Source organism: Bidens hawaiensis, unplaced genomic scaffold, assembly GCF_021521415.1.
Source record: "Bidens hawaiensis isolate Kalapana, Puna unplaced genomic scaffold, B.hawaiensis_p1.1 tig00006961_1, whole genome shotgun sequence".
In the NCBI taxonomy this organism is placed as follows: Eukaryota; Viridiplantae; Streptophyta; class Magnoliopsida; order Asterales; family Asteraceae; genus Bidens; species Bidens hawaiensis.
The window spans coordinates 261633-273952 of record NW_027491477.1 but is presented as its reverse complement, the minus strand read 5'-3'; the positions used below and the strand labels follow the sequence as shown (position 1 = coordinate 273952).

Below are 12320 nucleotides of genomic sequence, written 5' to 3'. Positions count from 1 at the left end.
TATGCTTACAAATCTTCTCTATGGCTATAATTTTTACCTGTTTTAAGTTTACTAGACGGGTGCCCGCGCTATGCAGCGGGTGTTTGAACCTGTTAATCATGTAACAAATATAAGTGTTTATGGTTCGGTTAAAACCTTGAAATCGTTTAAACCGGTCATTGGTTTGACTTCTTTTTTCTTTTTCTTTTTTTACTTTCGGTTTGTTGGTCGGCTTCAAAAATTTCAAAACGTAGTGAACGGTTAGTTCCCGGTTTATACTGGCAACCAGCCATATGAAACCAGACCAGATTATAAATGTTGAATCATTTTAATGTTTTTTTATTATTAATTATTAGATATGTTTCGTAATATATATTAGATATAGTTAAAATTTAATTGAACATAATCTTTTTATTACAAATAACTTGGCTATACAACTTCAAATTAACCTAATTGCAGTATGATTCATTTTGTGATTTTTGTTGTTATTATTTCACGTCCTAGATCTTCCATTAAGATTTGCCATTTATGTGGCTAAAATTATCATTATTTATGATTCTCTCAAGTATCATATTATGTTGGTGTTTAGTTAAAATTGATGGTACATTTAAATTAATAATTATTTTAAACTAAATTTATTATTGAAATTTAAACTGTGAAACCAAACTGGAACCAAGCCGTTAGTAACGATTCGGTTTCAACTTTCAATGGTTGAGTTTTGTTTTGGACGACAAAAAAATCAGTATTAACGGTTGGACTCACAAGTTTAACTTAAAAACCATCAATACCGACACTGAACACCCCTACGTAACATATTAATTTATTTTAAATCAAAAAAATTATAACAATATCATATTCAAATTAAAGAGAATAAAATGCTCGTTTTTATGGTATAATTTTTTAATAAAAATATTAACATTTGAAAAGGCTATAGTCGTTTAAAAAACATGGGTGGGAAGTTAGTTTACAACTTATATTAAAAACATAATATGGTTAAAGATGAAGGACCAAACTTGTAAGTTGAATAGATTATGTTTACAAGACAAGTTTACCCTTACAAACACATGTACCTTATGCTTTAAGTGTTGTAAATTACTTAAAAATGGATGTCTTAATTTGCCCTTGTTTAGTGTATTATATATAGTATAGATATAGATATTATGGTATATGGTCACAAGGACACGGAACATAGATTTTTTTTCTTTTATTTCTGTGCAACTGATACACATGATTAGAACATGAAGTGAACATACATGCTGTTAAAAAATGAGCATACATGAAAATTTAACCATCATTTTGTGACGAAAATAAAATACTAGATGAAACAAATTAAGTTGCAAGCGGTTTTCTTCCCAAATTTTATAGCTAATGTGGTGTTTAAAATTTTAGTAAACAACAATGAATTAGTTTTACACCTAAAGATGAATTCGTTGATGCCTGCAAGAAATTAAAGAGACAAGGAAAACTTGAAGGCTTATATATGTCGGTGTGCTGATGAGTCCAAAGCCTTTAGTTTTAGACATGAACAAGAGTCTCAGGGCATATTGGCATCATCCTTCTTTTGAACATGAGCATAACCGCATAATATCTTAGATTTCTTGTGCACATTGTTTCTTTTCTTTTTTTATACAAGCTAAGTAACAAGATACAATCAGTTGAATTAATACAACTAGTTTTTTGTTTTTTTAATTTAAATAAATGTACCAAATGATAAACCTATAATAAATCTATAAAGGAATCTTCAGGTTTTGACTCATAAAAGGATCTAATTAACCGCTGGAACTGAAAAAACCATAATAAATGCATCTTTGGTTACTGAAAGAAATATTGAAACAAGAAAAAACAAGGAAAGACAGTGAATTAAACTGTTTGTGATATTCTACAGACGGCCGACATGACAAAAACTTAGGTTTTGTGACAATGTGGGATCGAGTGACAGCTAAGAACAAGATTAATATTTGTTTAATCTATATAATAACATCAGAATCAAACTTATGCTACCACAATTAACATTAACTTGACACCTCTACAATCTCTGATCAAACATGGGGCTCTCTAAACTTTTCATTATTCTTTTCACTCTACAAACTCTTTTACTTACAGCATCAGCCCAGCCTACTGATAAAAAACCGAAAATATTTCGAGAATATATTGGAGCGGAGTCCAAAAATGTCAAATTTTCAGACGTACCCATAAACCCAAACGTCGAATTCCACTACATATTAGCATTTGCAATCGATTACACCAATTCATCTTCCCCCCACCCAACCAATGGCAAATTCAACGCGTTCTGGGACACAAATAACTTCAACCCTTCTACAGTTTCTTTAATCAAGAACCAACATTCTAATGTCAAAGTGGCTTTGAGCTTAGGAGGTGACATTGTGGGTAAACAACAATGTAACTTTAGCCCATCTTCAGTGGACTCGTGGGTTTCTAACGCGGTTTCTTCACTCACCAACGTCATCAAAGAGTATAATCTAGACGGAATTGATATCGACTATGAGCATTTTCATGCAGATCCTGAAACGTTTGCTAACTGCATTGGGAAGCTTATAACCACCTTAAAAAACATTTGTGATTTGTTAGAAGCTGACAGGTAAAACAAATTTGGGTAAAATGATTTTAGATAAAACAATATATCTGAATATAATATTATATCATATAAAATAGTAGTATATTATATCTCACCTAAAATTTCAAGTAGAGTATTCTATAATTGTTTTTAAATGAAATTTCGGATTGCTTTTTGTTTTCTTGAAGGTGACTAAATTGCGAGAACCATGTGCCGGCATTGCATTATTCATTTTCATATGGCCCAGTCATCTGGAACCTGCCGATAACTTGTCCCTTAATTTTGTTAAATAATTATTGGTTTCAACCTGCCGATAATTTTGTGTTTCGAGAGAGATTAGGGGTAGCTAACATATCAGACAAGATAAGAGAGTGGAGATTGAGATGGTTTGGACATGTGAAGAGAAGACAGGCGACGGACCCGGTTAGATCCGTATAAAACATTACTATAGAGGGGATGAGGGGTAGAGGACGACCTAAGATGACGTGGGATGAGAGGATTAGGCATGATTTGATAGACCTAAATCTCTCAGAGGACATGGTTAGAGATAGGAATTCTTGGATAAGTAGAATTAAAGTTAAGGATTTTTAAGGTGAAATGAATACCATAGGGGCCTCTATTTACCTTATTTTTGGTCACACACCATTATGATATTTTCTTACTACGTGCTACTATATATAGTATATATATAATATTATAATTTTTACTACGTGCTACTATCAATTATACTATAGTTGAACTTTGATTTCCTTTTATATTGCCGCATACATATGTAGTCAATAGCTGAGGGTCTCTCCGAAAGCCACCTCTCTATCCCGTTGGATAGAGGTACGGTGTGCCTACATCCCACCCTCCCCAGACCCTACTTATAGCTTTGCTATTGGTGAGACTCCACTGGGTATGATTGATTGATTGAATTATTGGTTTCAAATTTCAAAGAAATATTTTTTGTTTAATAAACATGTGTTAATTTTTCCCTCCTAATTGTCTTGAAATTATTCTCATCTACTCCACAGAAGGAATCACAAAGTTTCAAATGTTGGGTTCCAAAGTTTTTTTAATTTATCTTTAAGTAGAACATTAATGAGAGTTCTTTTTGAAACAACCTTAGGTAAAAATAAAACACCTCACCAACTTACAAGACGCTATATGGAAAAAAAACAAACCATAATTTAAGAGTTAACCAGAAGAAGATGACTACGTTAATGCTACTGATATTCATTTGAGTAATTCAAATAAAGTAAAATTATTAGAAAATAACTATACTTCAACTTATTTTTTATATCATTCACCACATATACATGTAAAAAATAATCAATTAAAATAAGTTTTTCTTTAATAATCTATAGGTAATTTGTTTGATTCACTCGTCACGGTAGGCAGTTGTGATGTTGTTTATTTTTATAAATACATAAATATTCTGAGAATTAAAATAGTTGTCCAACCGGTTTAGACTCAATTTGGTTTACTACTACTCAAATGATTATCTTTTGTTGAAGGCTTTTCTTTAACAAACGGTTTAGGACAAATCTAGGATTTATGACTAATGACACTACTTATAGGAAGGAACATTTCCCTTCAAGTGCATGTGATGTTGAGCCCCAAACAATGTATGCTGAGCTTTTCTCATTTAAATTTATGTAAATTTTTTCTATTTTTATGTAATATTTTTTATATTTAAAAGAAAATAGCAAGTTGTTCACGTTAAAAATATATTTCAGTATTATCATTTTCTTAATTGAAGCACTAAATATCAACCTCAGTTTCAAAATAACTCTTCATTTGATATGTTATATATCTTTAATAAAAATAAAATACAATACACACATATAAATACCTAAAATCTTAATAAGTAATATAATAGCTTCTTAATTTATTCTCATTTACGAAATAAATAATTTTATTTTAATTTTCTTTAAAACAATCACATTGATTTTGTATAAATCCACAAAATATAACGATCTCTTATTCCAATTCTTTCATTTTCATTACTACCTGTTTTAATTGACGTACCTTTAATTTTTTAAAGCCATAAAATATAAATATCTAAAAAAAAAGAAATACATATCTTTCACAAAAAAAAAACATTAAATACATTCTTCATCATAAAGAAGACAAAGCACAAAACAAATTCTACAAAAAAAACATTTCTTTAAATGCAAATTAGATTTTAAACGCAATAATAATAAGAGTTTAGATCAAATACAAATTAAATTAACGTGTTAATGTGAGAATCAAAAGTTTAATTATATAATACAACATAGTGTAATTAACTACGATGTCATTACATAATTACACTATCTGATTCATACACTTAGCATGTTAATTTAACTTTCATGTTAGCTTTCTCTTACATACAAATTAGATTTTAAACATAAGAATAATAATAATATTAATTAACGTGTTAAGTCTAACGATCTCCGTCAATTTGGACGGCTGGAGCCTAAACTTGAAACGCTCCATTAACGGCATTATTATCTTTTGAACAGCTCTCTCTCTCTCACTCACTCACTCACTCACTGTGTGTTGTGTGTGTATATTCATCTTCACATTAAAGCATCACCATTTTTATTCAACAAATCGCTTCTATTACTCTCTCAGTCGGCAACATTTGGTCCAGTCAACGGCCGGCTATTCCAGGTTTCACGCACTCATTATTATTATTATTATTATTATTATTATTATTATTATTTTCACTTCTTTCATTCATTTATTCAATTCTTTCGATCCGAAGTCAATGCGATTCAATCGTGCCAAATGTTTTCAGATTTGAATCCAGTTGAGTTGACTCAGTGACTTCAACCGTAAACTCGCCGGTGAATAGAGGTATATTATTATTATTATTATTGATTATAAGCTTATTATGTTATTTATTATATATATACATTGCTTTTAGGTAAATAAAACCGATAGCGATACCGGATCTTTCTGATTATTATTATTATTATTATTATTATTATTAGTATTATTGTTATTGATTCATTCACATTCATGATTTGAGTGAGTAGGTTATTAGGTATGGAGAGAAGAGGGGGAAATGTGGTTCAAAACTCACCGTCAAACACGCCGAGGTCGGTTGACAAGGCATCGAGAGATATTAGGCCGGCGGAAGGAAATATGAATGGGAAGCATGATAAGGAGAAAGGAGTAAATGTTCAAGTTATTGTAAGATGCAGGTTTGTAAGTTTGAAGTGAAAGCGTGTTTGAGATTTGATTTTGATTGGTTTTACGAGAGTTGAATGATTGCGGTGTTTGATTATGTGTAGACCGTTGAATGAGGATGAGATGAAAGCGCACACGCCGGTGGTGATCACATGTACTGAGAACAGGAGAGAAGTTTGTGCGATTCAGAATATAGCTAATAAGCAGATTGATAGATCATTTGTGTTTGACAAGGTAATTCTATTTTCTCATCTCGTTTATGCTTATTCTCTTTGCTAGTTTAATATATTTACCCAAGAGGTTGTAAAGTTGGAGATGTGTCATATGTGTAGATTATGCATGTGCTGGCATTTAAATTTGGAGATGGTCAGATCATCTTATACCATAATTTTCTTTTGTAGTTTGTAACCTAGTTTTCATGTAAGAAAAATAAGAAATATACAGTGAAGTGTTCTGTCAATCCATATGATACAAATGTGGTCACTGGTCAAGGGTCAATGCAAACAATTTTTTGCTGTCAATGGTTAACGCTTGATTTACAATGTACCTATTAGGTGCATTGTTAACTGGGGATCAATTTTGTTTGAAGATGCAACAACCTCTGGACCTTATATTAATAACATTGCATGATAATTATGTCTCTGATAATGTTTCGAAGAGCTAATGTGGAAATTCTTGATCTCTATAGGTCTTTGGTCCAAACTCACAACAAAGGGACTTGTATCATGCAGCTGTGTCTCCCATAGTATTTGAAGTTCTTGAAGGATACAATTGCACTATATTTGCTTATGGCCAAACAGGAACCGGGAAAACATACACAATGGAGGGAGGCGGGAGGAAAAAGGTATTTTTATGTTCCAAATGAGATTAGAAAATCTATCAAATTTCTGGTCTTTGGATTTTACTGAACCGAACAACTTTATATTCTGTCTAGAATGGGGAATTCCCAAGTGATGCAGGTGTTATTCCTAGAGCCGTACGACAAATATTCGATATATTAGAAGCTCAAAAGGCAGAGTACAATATGAAAGTCACATTCTTAGAGCTGTACAATGAGGAGATAACTGATCTCTTAGCTCCTGAAGAAACTTCAAAGTTTCCTGACGATAAATCAAAGAAACCCATAGCACTTATGGAGGATGGAAAGGGTTGTGTTTTTGTAAGAGGTCTCGAAGAAGAGATGGTGTCTACTGCAGATGAAATTTATAAAATTTTGGAAAAAGGTTCTGCTAAAAGACGTACTGCAGAAACCCTTTTGAATAAACAAAGCAGTCGTTCTCACTCAATCTTTTCTATCACAATTCACATTAAGGAACGAACCCCAGAAGGTGAAGAAGTTATCAGATGTGGCAAGCTTAATCTTGTTGATCTCGCTGGTTCAGAGAATATATCTAGATCTGGTGCTAGAGAGGTATACACACACTTCACGATATTGTTCTTTGTTGTAATAATAATTATAATTACAGATAAATGCATCACATTATAATAATCTTTTGATTCAGGGCAGAGCAAGGGAAGCTGGTGAGATAAACAAGAGCTTGCTTACACTTGGCAGAGTCATAAATACATTAGTTGAGCACTCAGGTCATATACCCTACAGGTATTAACTCTGTTGGATATAATATCACAACAGTTGACAGAGACATTATTTATTTAAAAAAATATGTTTTTAATGACAGGGATAGTAAACTAACAAGGTTGTTGAGAGATTCTTTGGGAGGGAAAACAAAGACATGCATAATTGCCACCATCTCTCCCTCTATTCATTCTTTGGAGGAAACACTCAGTACTTTAGACTATGCACACCGAGCCAAAAATATTAAGAACAAACCAGAGGTTAGTGGTTTCGAGATTGGTTGTTTAATCAGTAGAAAGATTATGTTCCTTTAGCAAGTTTTGATCGTTTGTGTGATTCTTATTTCAGATTAATCAGAAAATGATGAAATCTGCAATGATGAAAGATCTGTACTCTGAAATTGAACGGCTCAAACAAGGTTGGAGCCCTCTACCTGTTCTTCTCTACTCTCTCATTAGGCTAATTTATGTTCTACACTCTTACGTGGTTTGACTTTTGAGTTGACCAGAGGTCTATGCTACTAGAGAGAAGAATGGAATCTACATACCAAAAGACAGATATCTACAGGAAGAAGAGGAGAAGAAGGTACACCCCCGTTAAGTTGTAATATTTATTATTATTATTTTTAATATCTAATTACTTTCTCTAGGCAATGGCTGAAAAAATAGAGCGGATGGAACTTGATGCTGAGTCAAGGAGCAAGGTACAATTAAGGCTAATTTAGTCATTTCCCCGTTTATATATTAATAAACATGACTGATAACTGTAATCTACTACTGTAAACAGCAATTTATGGAGCTTCAGGAACTTTATAATTCTCAGCAGCTAGTGAATGCAAATTTAACTGGGAAGCTTGAGAAGACAGAGGTATAATGCTATTTGAGTTTTCAATACATTAAATCTTCAGTTTTTAGGAATGAAATAATCATATTTTTACTACACCTTTAGATAAAGCTGCAAGAAACTGAAAACTCATTGTTGGATCTTGAAGAAAAGCATAGACAAGCAAATATAACAATCAAAGAAAAAGAATTCCTTATCATAAATCTTCTCAAATCTGGTAAGCATTTTCCAAAATCTCACTATACATCAGAGGTTTCTTAATAGACATGCATCTGAACAGAATTTAAACGGTTTTATAATGCTCATCAGAAAAAGCTCTTGTTGAGCGGGCATTTGACCTTCAAGCTGAGCTGGAGAACGCTTCATCAGACGTGTCTAAACTGTTCACCAAGATTGGTATGCAATACCCAAAATAAAATAAATATATCAATTTCGCCAAAAATAATCCTATTTTCTGTAACATGTTTGTTGTTTCAGAACATAAGGATAAAATAGAAGATGGAAACAGAATTCTTGTCCAACAGTTACAATTTCAGTTAACTAACCAGCTCGATATCTTGCATAAAAGTGTGGCAGCTTCTGTTACAAAACAAGAACAACAATTAAAGGGCATGCAGGAAGATATGAAATCTTTTGTATCAACCAAGGGCGAGGTATGTTTTTTTTTTCATTTCAGTTTACTACACAATAACTTATATATTTAATTATGTGATTGCGAATATTTAATTGTGTGATTGTACAGGCTACTGAAGAACTCCGACTTGGTCTAGAGAAGTTGAAATCATTATACAGTTCTGGTATCAAATCTCTGGATGATCTGGCAAATGAACTTGATGGAAATTCACAGTCAACACTTGGATGCCTTAATTCTCAAGTTTCCCAAAATTCTTCTGCTCTTGGGGATGTATGTTCTTATCTTGATTTAATCATTCTCCAAAATTGTGTTTTTTACTTTCTATAGATTTATTCTTTAATATATTGACCTGATGTCATCCACAAATTTTACACAGCTTTTCAAGGGCATTGCATCAGAAGCTGAGGAGTTGCTTACTGATCTCCAAAACATTCTCCGTATCCAAGAAAATAAACTAGCAACATACGCTCAACAACAACGAGAGGTTAGATTTTTATCTAACTAGCATAACAATAGGATTTTTTTAATCTGTTTTCTAAATTTCCATATAGGCACATAGCAGAACTGTTGAAACCTCGAGGGCGATATCTAATATCACAGCAAACTTTTTCGTAACCCTAGACATGCACGCAACCAAATTGACACAAATTATCGAAGAGGGCCAGACAGTCAATGAACGGAAGTTATCTGAACTAGAAAGAAAGTTTGAGGTAATGACTATCTTTGACATTCAGTTAAACAAACACCACTAAAACACTATTTAGACACCAGTGGCGTGTCATATAGGCCGTATGACATGGAGAAAATGGCCATATGGGCCGTATGACATGGCAAAAAATGATCATATGGGTTGCATGATGTTTTGACTAACAAAGAAATGACTGATTTGAGCACTGACAATCCCATATGACCATATTTTGCCCTGACATATGGCCTCCTTATGACCCGTATGGCCTGTGTGATGTGAGAGGTGGGCTGGTATATCTTAAATACTAGCTTTTTTTTTTTCTGAAAAATGTTTTCGTCTTCTCATTTATATACGCTCAGGAGTGTGCTGCAAATGAAGAAAGACAACTGCTAGAGAAAGTTGCAGAACTGCTTGCAGGTTCAAATGCCAGGAAGAAAGAACTGGTATACTTTTTTAGATTTTTTAGCATCTAAAGATCATTGAGCTTATCTATAATATTTTCTGGCATTATTTTGACCAAATTACAGGTCACAACAGCAGTAAACGGTCTAAGAGAAAGCGCAGCTAGCAAAACCAACAGATTCCAGCAGGAAATGGAAACCATGAAAGAATCAAGGTGTTCTGTGAGAGCTGAATGGTCAGATTACATTAAAAAGGCTGAAACCCATTATATTGAAGACACCACTGCAGTTAAAAATGGAAAGAAAAACCTTGACGAGACTCTTCAAAATTGGTACATCCCCTTATTAACACAATTGTTAACATTTCTAAACTTAATTATTAATTTTTCATTCTTGTAGTTTGCAAAAGGTGCAAATGGGGTCACAACAATGGAATAGTGCTCAAGAATCTTTACTCAGTTTAGAGAAAGCCAATGTAGCTTCAGTGGATGAAATAGTTAGGTAATAATAACATAAGTGCAAAAACACAAACTTTAAACCGTTTTTTTATCGTAAATTTTTACATCTTATTCGTATTTTTTTTTTACTTTTTGTAGCCGGGGACTAGAAACCAATCAAAATTTGCGTTCCCAGTATTCAGTTGCAGCATCATCGACACTTGAAGATACAAATGCTGCAAATAATAACCTTCTTTCCTCAATTGAACGTAAGTATAATAATCATATTTCTCCTGTTGAAACAAACTTTTACCTAGTTTTAAATTTTCATTTGTAATACAATAATTTGCAGACTCTTTACAACTCGACCATGATGCATATCGGAATCTTGATTCCATGATTGTTCCTTGTTGTGGAGAACTGAGGGAACTTAATGGCGGACATTATGATAAGATTGTAGAGATTACAGATCATGCAGGAAAAACCCTCCTAAACGACTACACCGTAAGTTTTTTTTACATTCTAGATGACTTCCATTTTTTAAAATAAATATATAGTAATATCATTGTGCTTTATGGTAACTTTCAGGTTGATGAACCATCATGTTCCACACCAAGAAAGAGATCATTCAATCTACCAACCACCACTTCCATTGAAGAGCTGCGGACCCCACCGTTTGATGAGCTTCTCAAATATTTTTGGTCAACTTCAAGGCTACCAAGCATCTTGAAGGTGGTGTGAATTCGACAAGAGACTCGCGGCACCCGCTCACTGCTGTTAACTGAGAGAAACAAAAAGAAACAAAGCAAAATAAGAATGGATTTCATAAACCTGGTATAGTGTACATATACATATTATTTATTAAAAAAATATTCATTGTTCATTGGATGAGATTTTAGAATAGATTTAGATTTAGGTTTGAATGTTGCGAGTTGCCGGGATGTTGTATTGTTTGTTACTTTAATACGGTTTTGGTATAAGTTACTGTAGTTTGAATATAACCATCTTTTAAGACTGTTATAAAATGTCTATTTATTTATTTATTATTTGATCTTCAATCAATTTCTTCTAAGCTGCTCCAAGCTCGAAACCCACTTGTTCGAAATCAACTTGGTTGTAAACAAATTGAGCTTGAGTCGTGGTAAGTTCTCTCATTGGCTTACTCGTTTCTTTGGCTTGTTTGTCTGAGTTTAAAGTAAGCACAAATTTTAATCTCTTATAACTAACATAGCCCGCTTTACAATCCAGTATCCAAATTTCAATGTTTAAGTTAAGCCTATCGACCATTCGGATGTTTGGTTTTATCATTAGTTGACATCAATCATGTCTTTTAATTGCATGTGAGCAGCGAGTTGCGACGAGCCGATGAGCATACACCACCTTCTTACTTCTCAGCCGTTGCTACAACAAGCAACCTTCTAGGGGTGGTGTAAAGATAAGCATCTGATTCCCTTCTTGGAGAGGTCTCAGGTTTGAATCTTGTTTCAACTGTTTTCCTACGATAACCTTTTGAAGACCACCTATTCAGTGTAAGCTGTGATTTACCTGATCTCGTTGATTATCAGGTTATTGATGGGGTCCTATGAGTTTTCTGGCAATGTTTCTCATGGTATTACCAAAAAACACTTGAGGTGGATCTTTTTCAGGTTATGCACTAACATATTACTTTTTCATACATGCCACGTATTTTTGTTGATGATGATGTTTGCTTGAACTTTTTGTTGATGTTGCTACTTGCTCAAACTTATTTTATTTTTTGTAATTGGTATGTTACTCTTGGACTCGGGTTTTATTCCTATTTTATACATGTTGGTTATAAAAATTGAGGCTGTTGAATTTTAATGTATATTGATGTTTTTATGGTCGGTGCTACACATGGAAGTTATTGATTTGTATAACCGTGATGACACTGCTTTTTTTGTTTAGTGAAATAATTACACATTATAGATTTATTAATTTGCAACTTATGGTTCTCACATAACTTATGATGTAAGGATGAAAAAATGTACTTTAAATGTTTTATAT

The 12320-nt window shown here is 32.9% G+C and overlaps 1 protein-coding gene and 1 pseudogene across 1 annotated transcript; both read left to right on the top strand.

Annotated features, from left to right (window-relative positions):
- Positions 1 to 1964: 1964 nt before the first annotated feature.
- LOC143633999 (chitinase 1 pseudogene) lies at positions 1965 to 2582 on the top strand (annotated as a pseudogene).
- Positions 2583 to 5061: 2479 nt separating this feature from the next.
- LOC143633985 (kinesin-like protein KIN-5D) lies at positions 5062 to 11293 on the top strand. The gene is made up of 24 exons (XM_077102185.1): positions 5062 to 5194; positions 5322 to 5380; positions 5563 to 5730; positions 5821 to 5950; positions 6405 to 6560; positions 6651 to 7127; positions 7219 to 7316; positions 7396 to 7552; positions 7641 to 7710; positions 7801 to 7877; positions 7942 to 7995; positions 8079 to 8159; positions 8241 to 8352; positions 8445 to 8531; positions 8613 to 8788; positions 8878 to 9039; positions 9146 to 9253; positions 9321 to 9479; positions 9817 to 9900; positions 9985 to 10190; positions 10258 to 10359; positions 10455 to 10564; positions 10648 to 10799; positions 10884 to 11293. Exons 3-24 carry the CDS (start codon positions 5573 to 5575, stop codon positions 11034 to 11036), a joined length of 3069 nt encoding a protein of 1022 aa, XP_076958300.1. The 5' UTR covers positions 5062 to 5194; positions 5322 to 5380; positions 5563 to 5572; the 3' UTR covers positions 11037 to 11293.
- The last annotated feature ends 1027 nt before the right edge of the window (positions 11294 to 12320 follow it).

What these genes read in the sequence shown, in the direction of transcription:
- LOC143633985 (XM_077102185.1), top strand. Translation starts at nt 5,573, where the DNA reads ATGGAGAGAAGAGGGGGAAATGTGGTTCAAAACTCACCGTCAAACACG. An exon ending in TTGTATCAACCAAGGGCGAG is followed by an intron (nt 8,789 to 8,877) that starts GTATGTTTTTTT and finishes GTGATTGTACAG; the next exon opens with GCTACTGAAGAACTCCGACT. An exon ending in ATGCCAGGAAGAAAGAACTG is followed by an intron (nt 9,901 to 9,984) that starts GTATACTTTTTT and finishes ACCAAATTACAG; the next exon opens with GTCACAACAGCAGTAAACGG.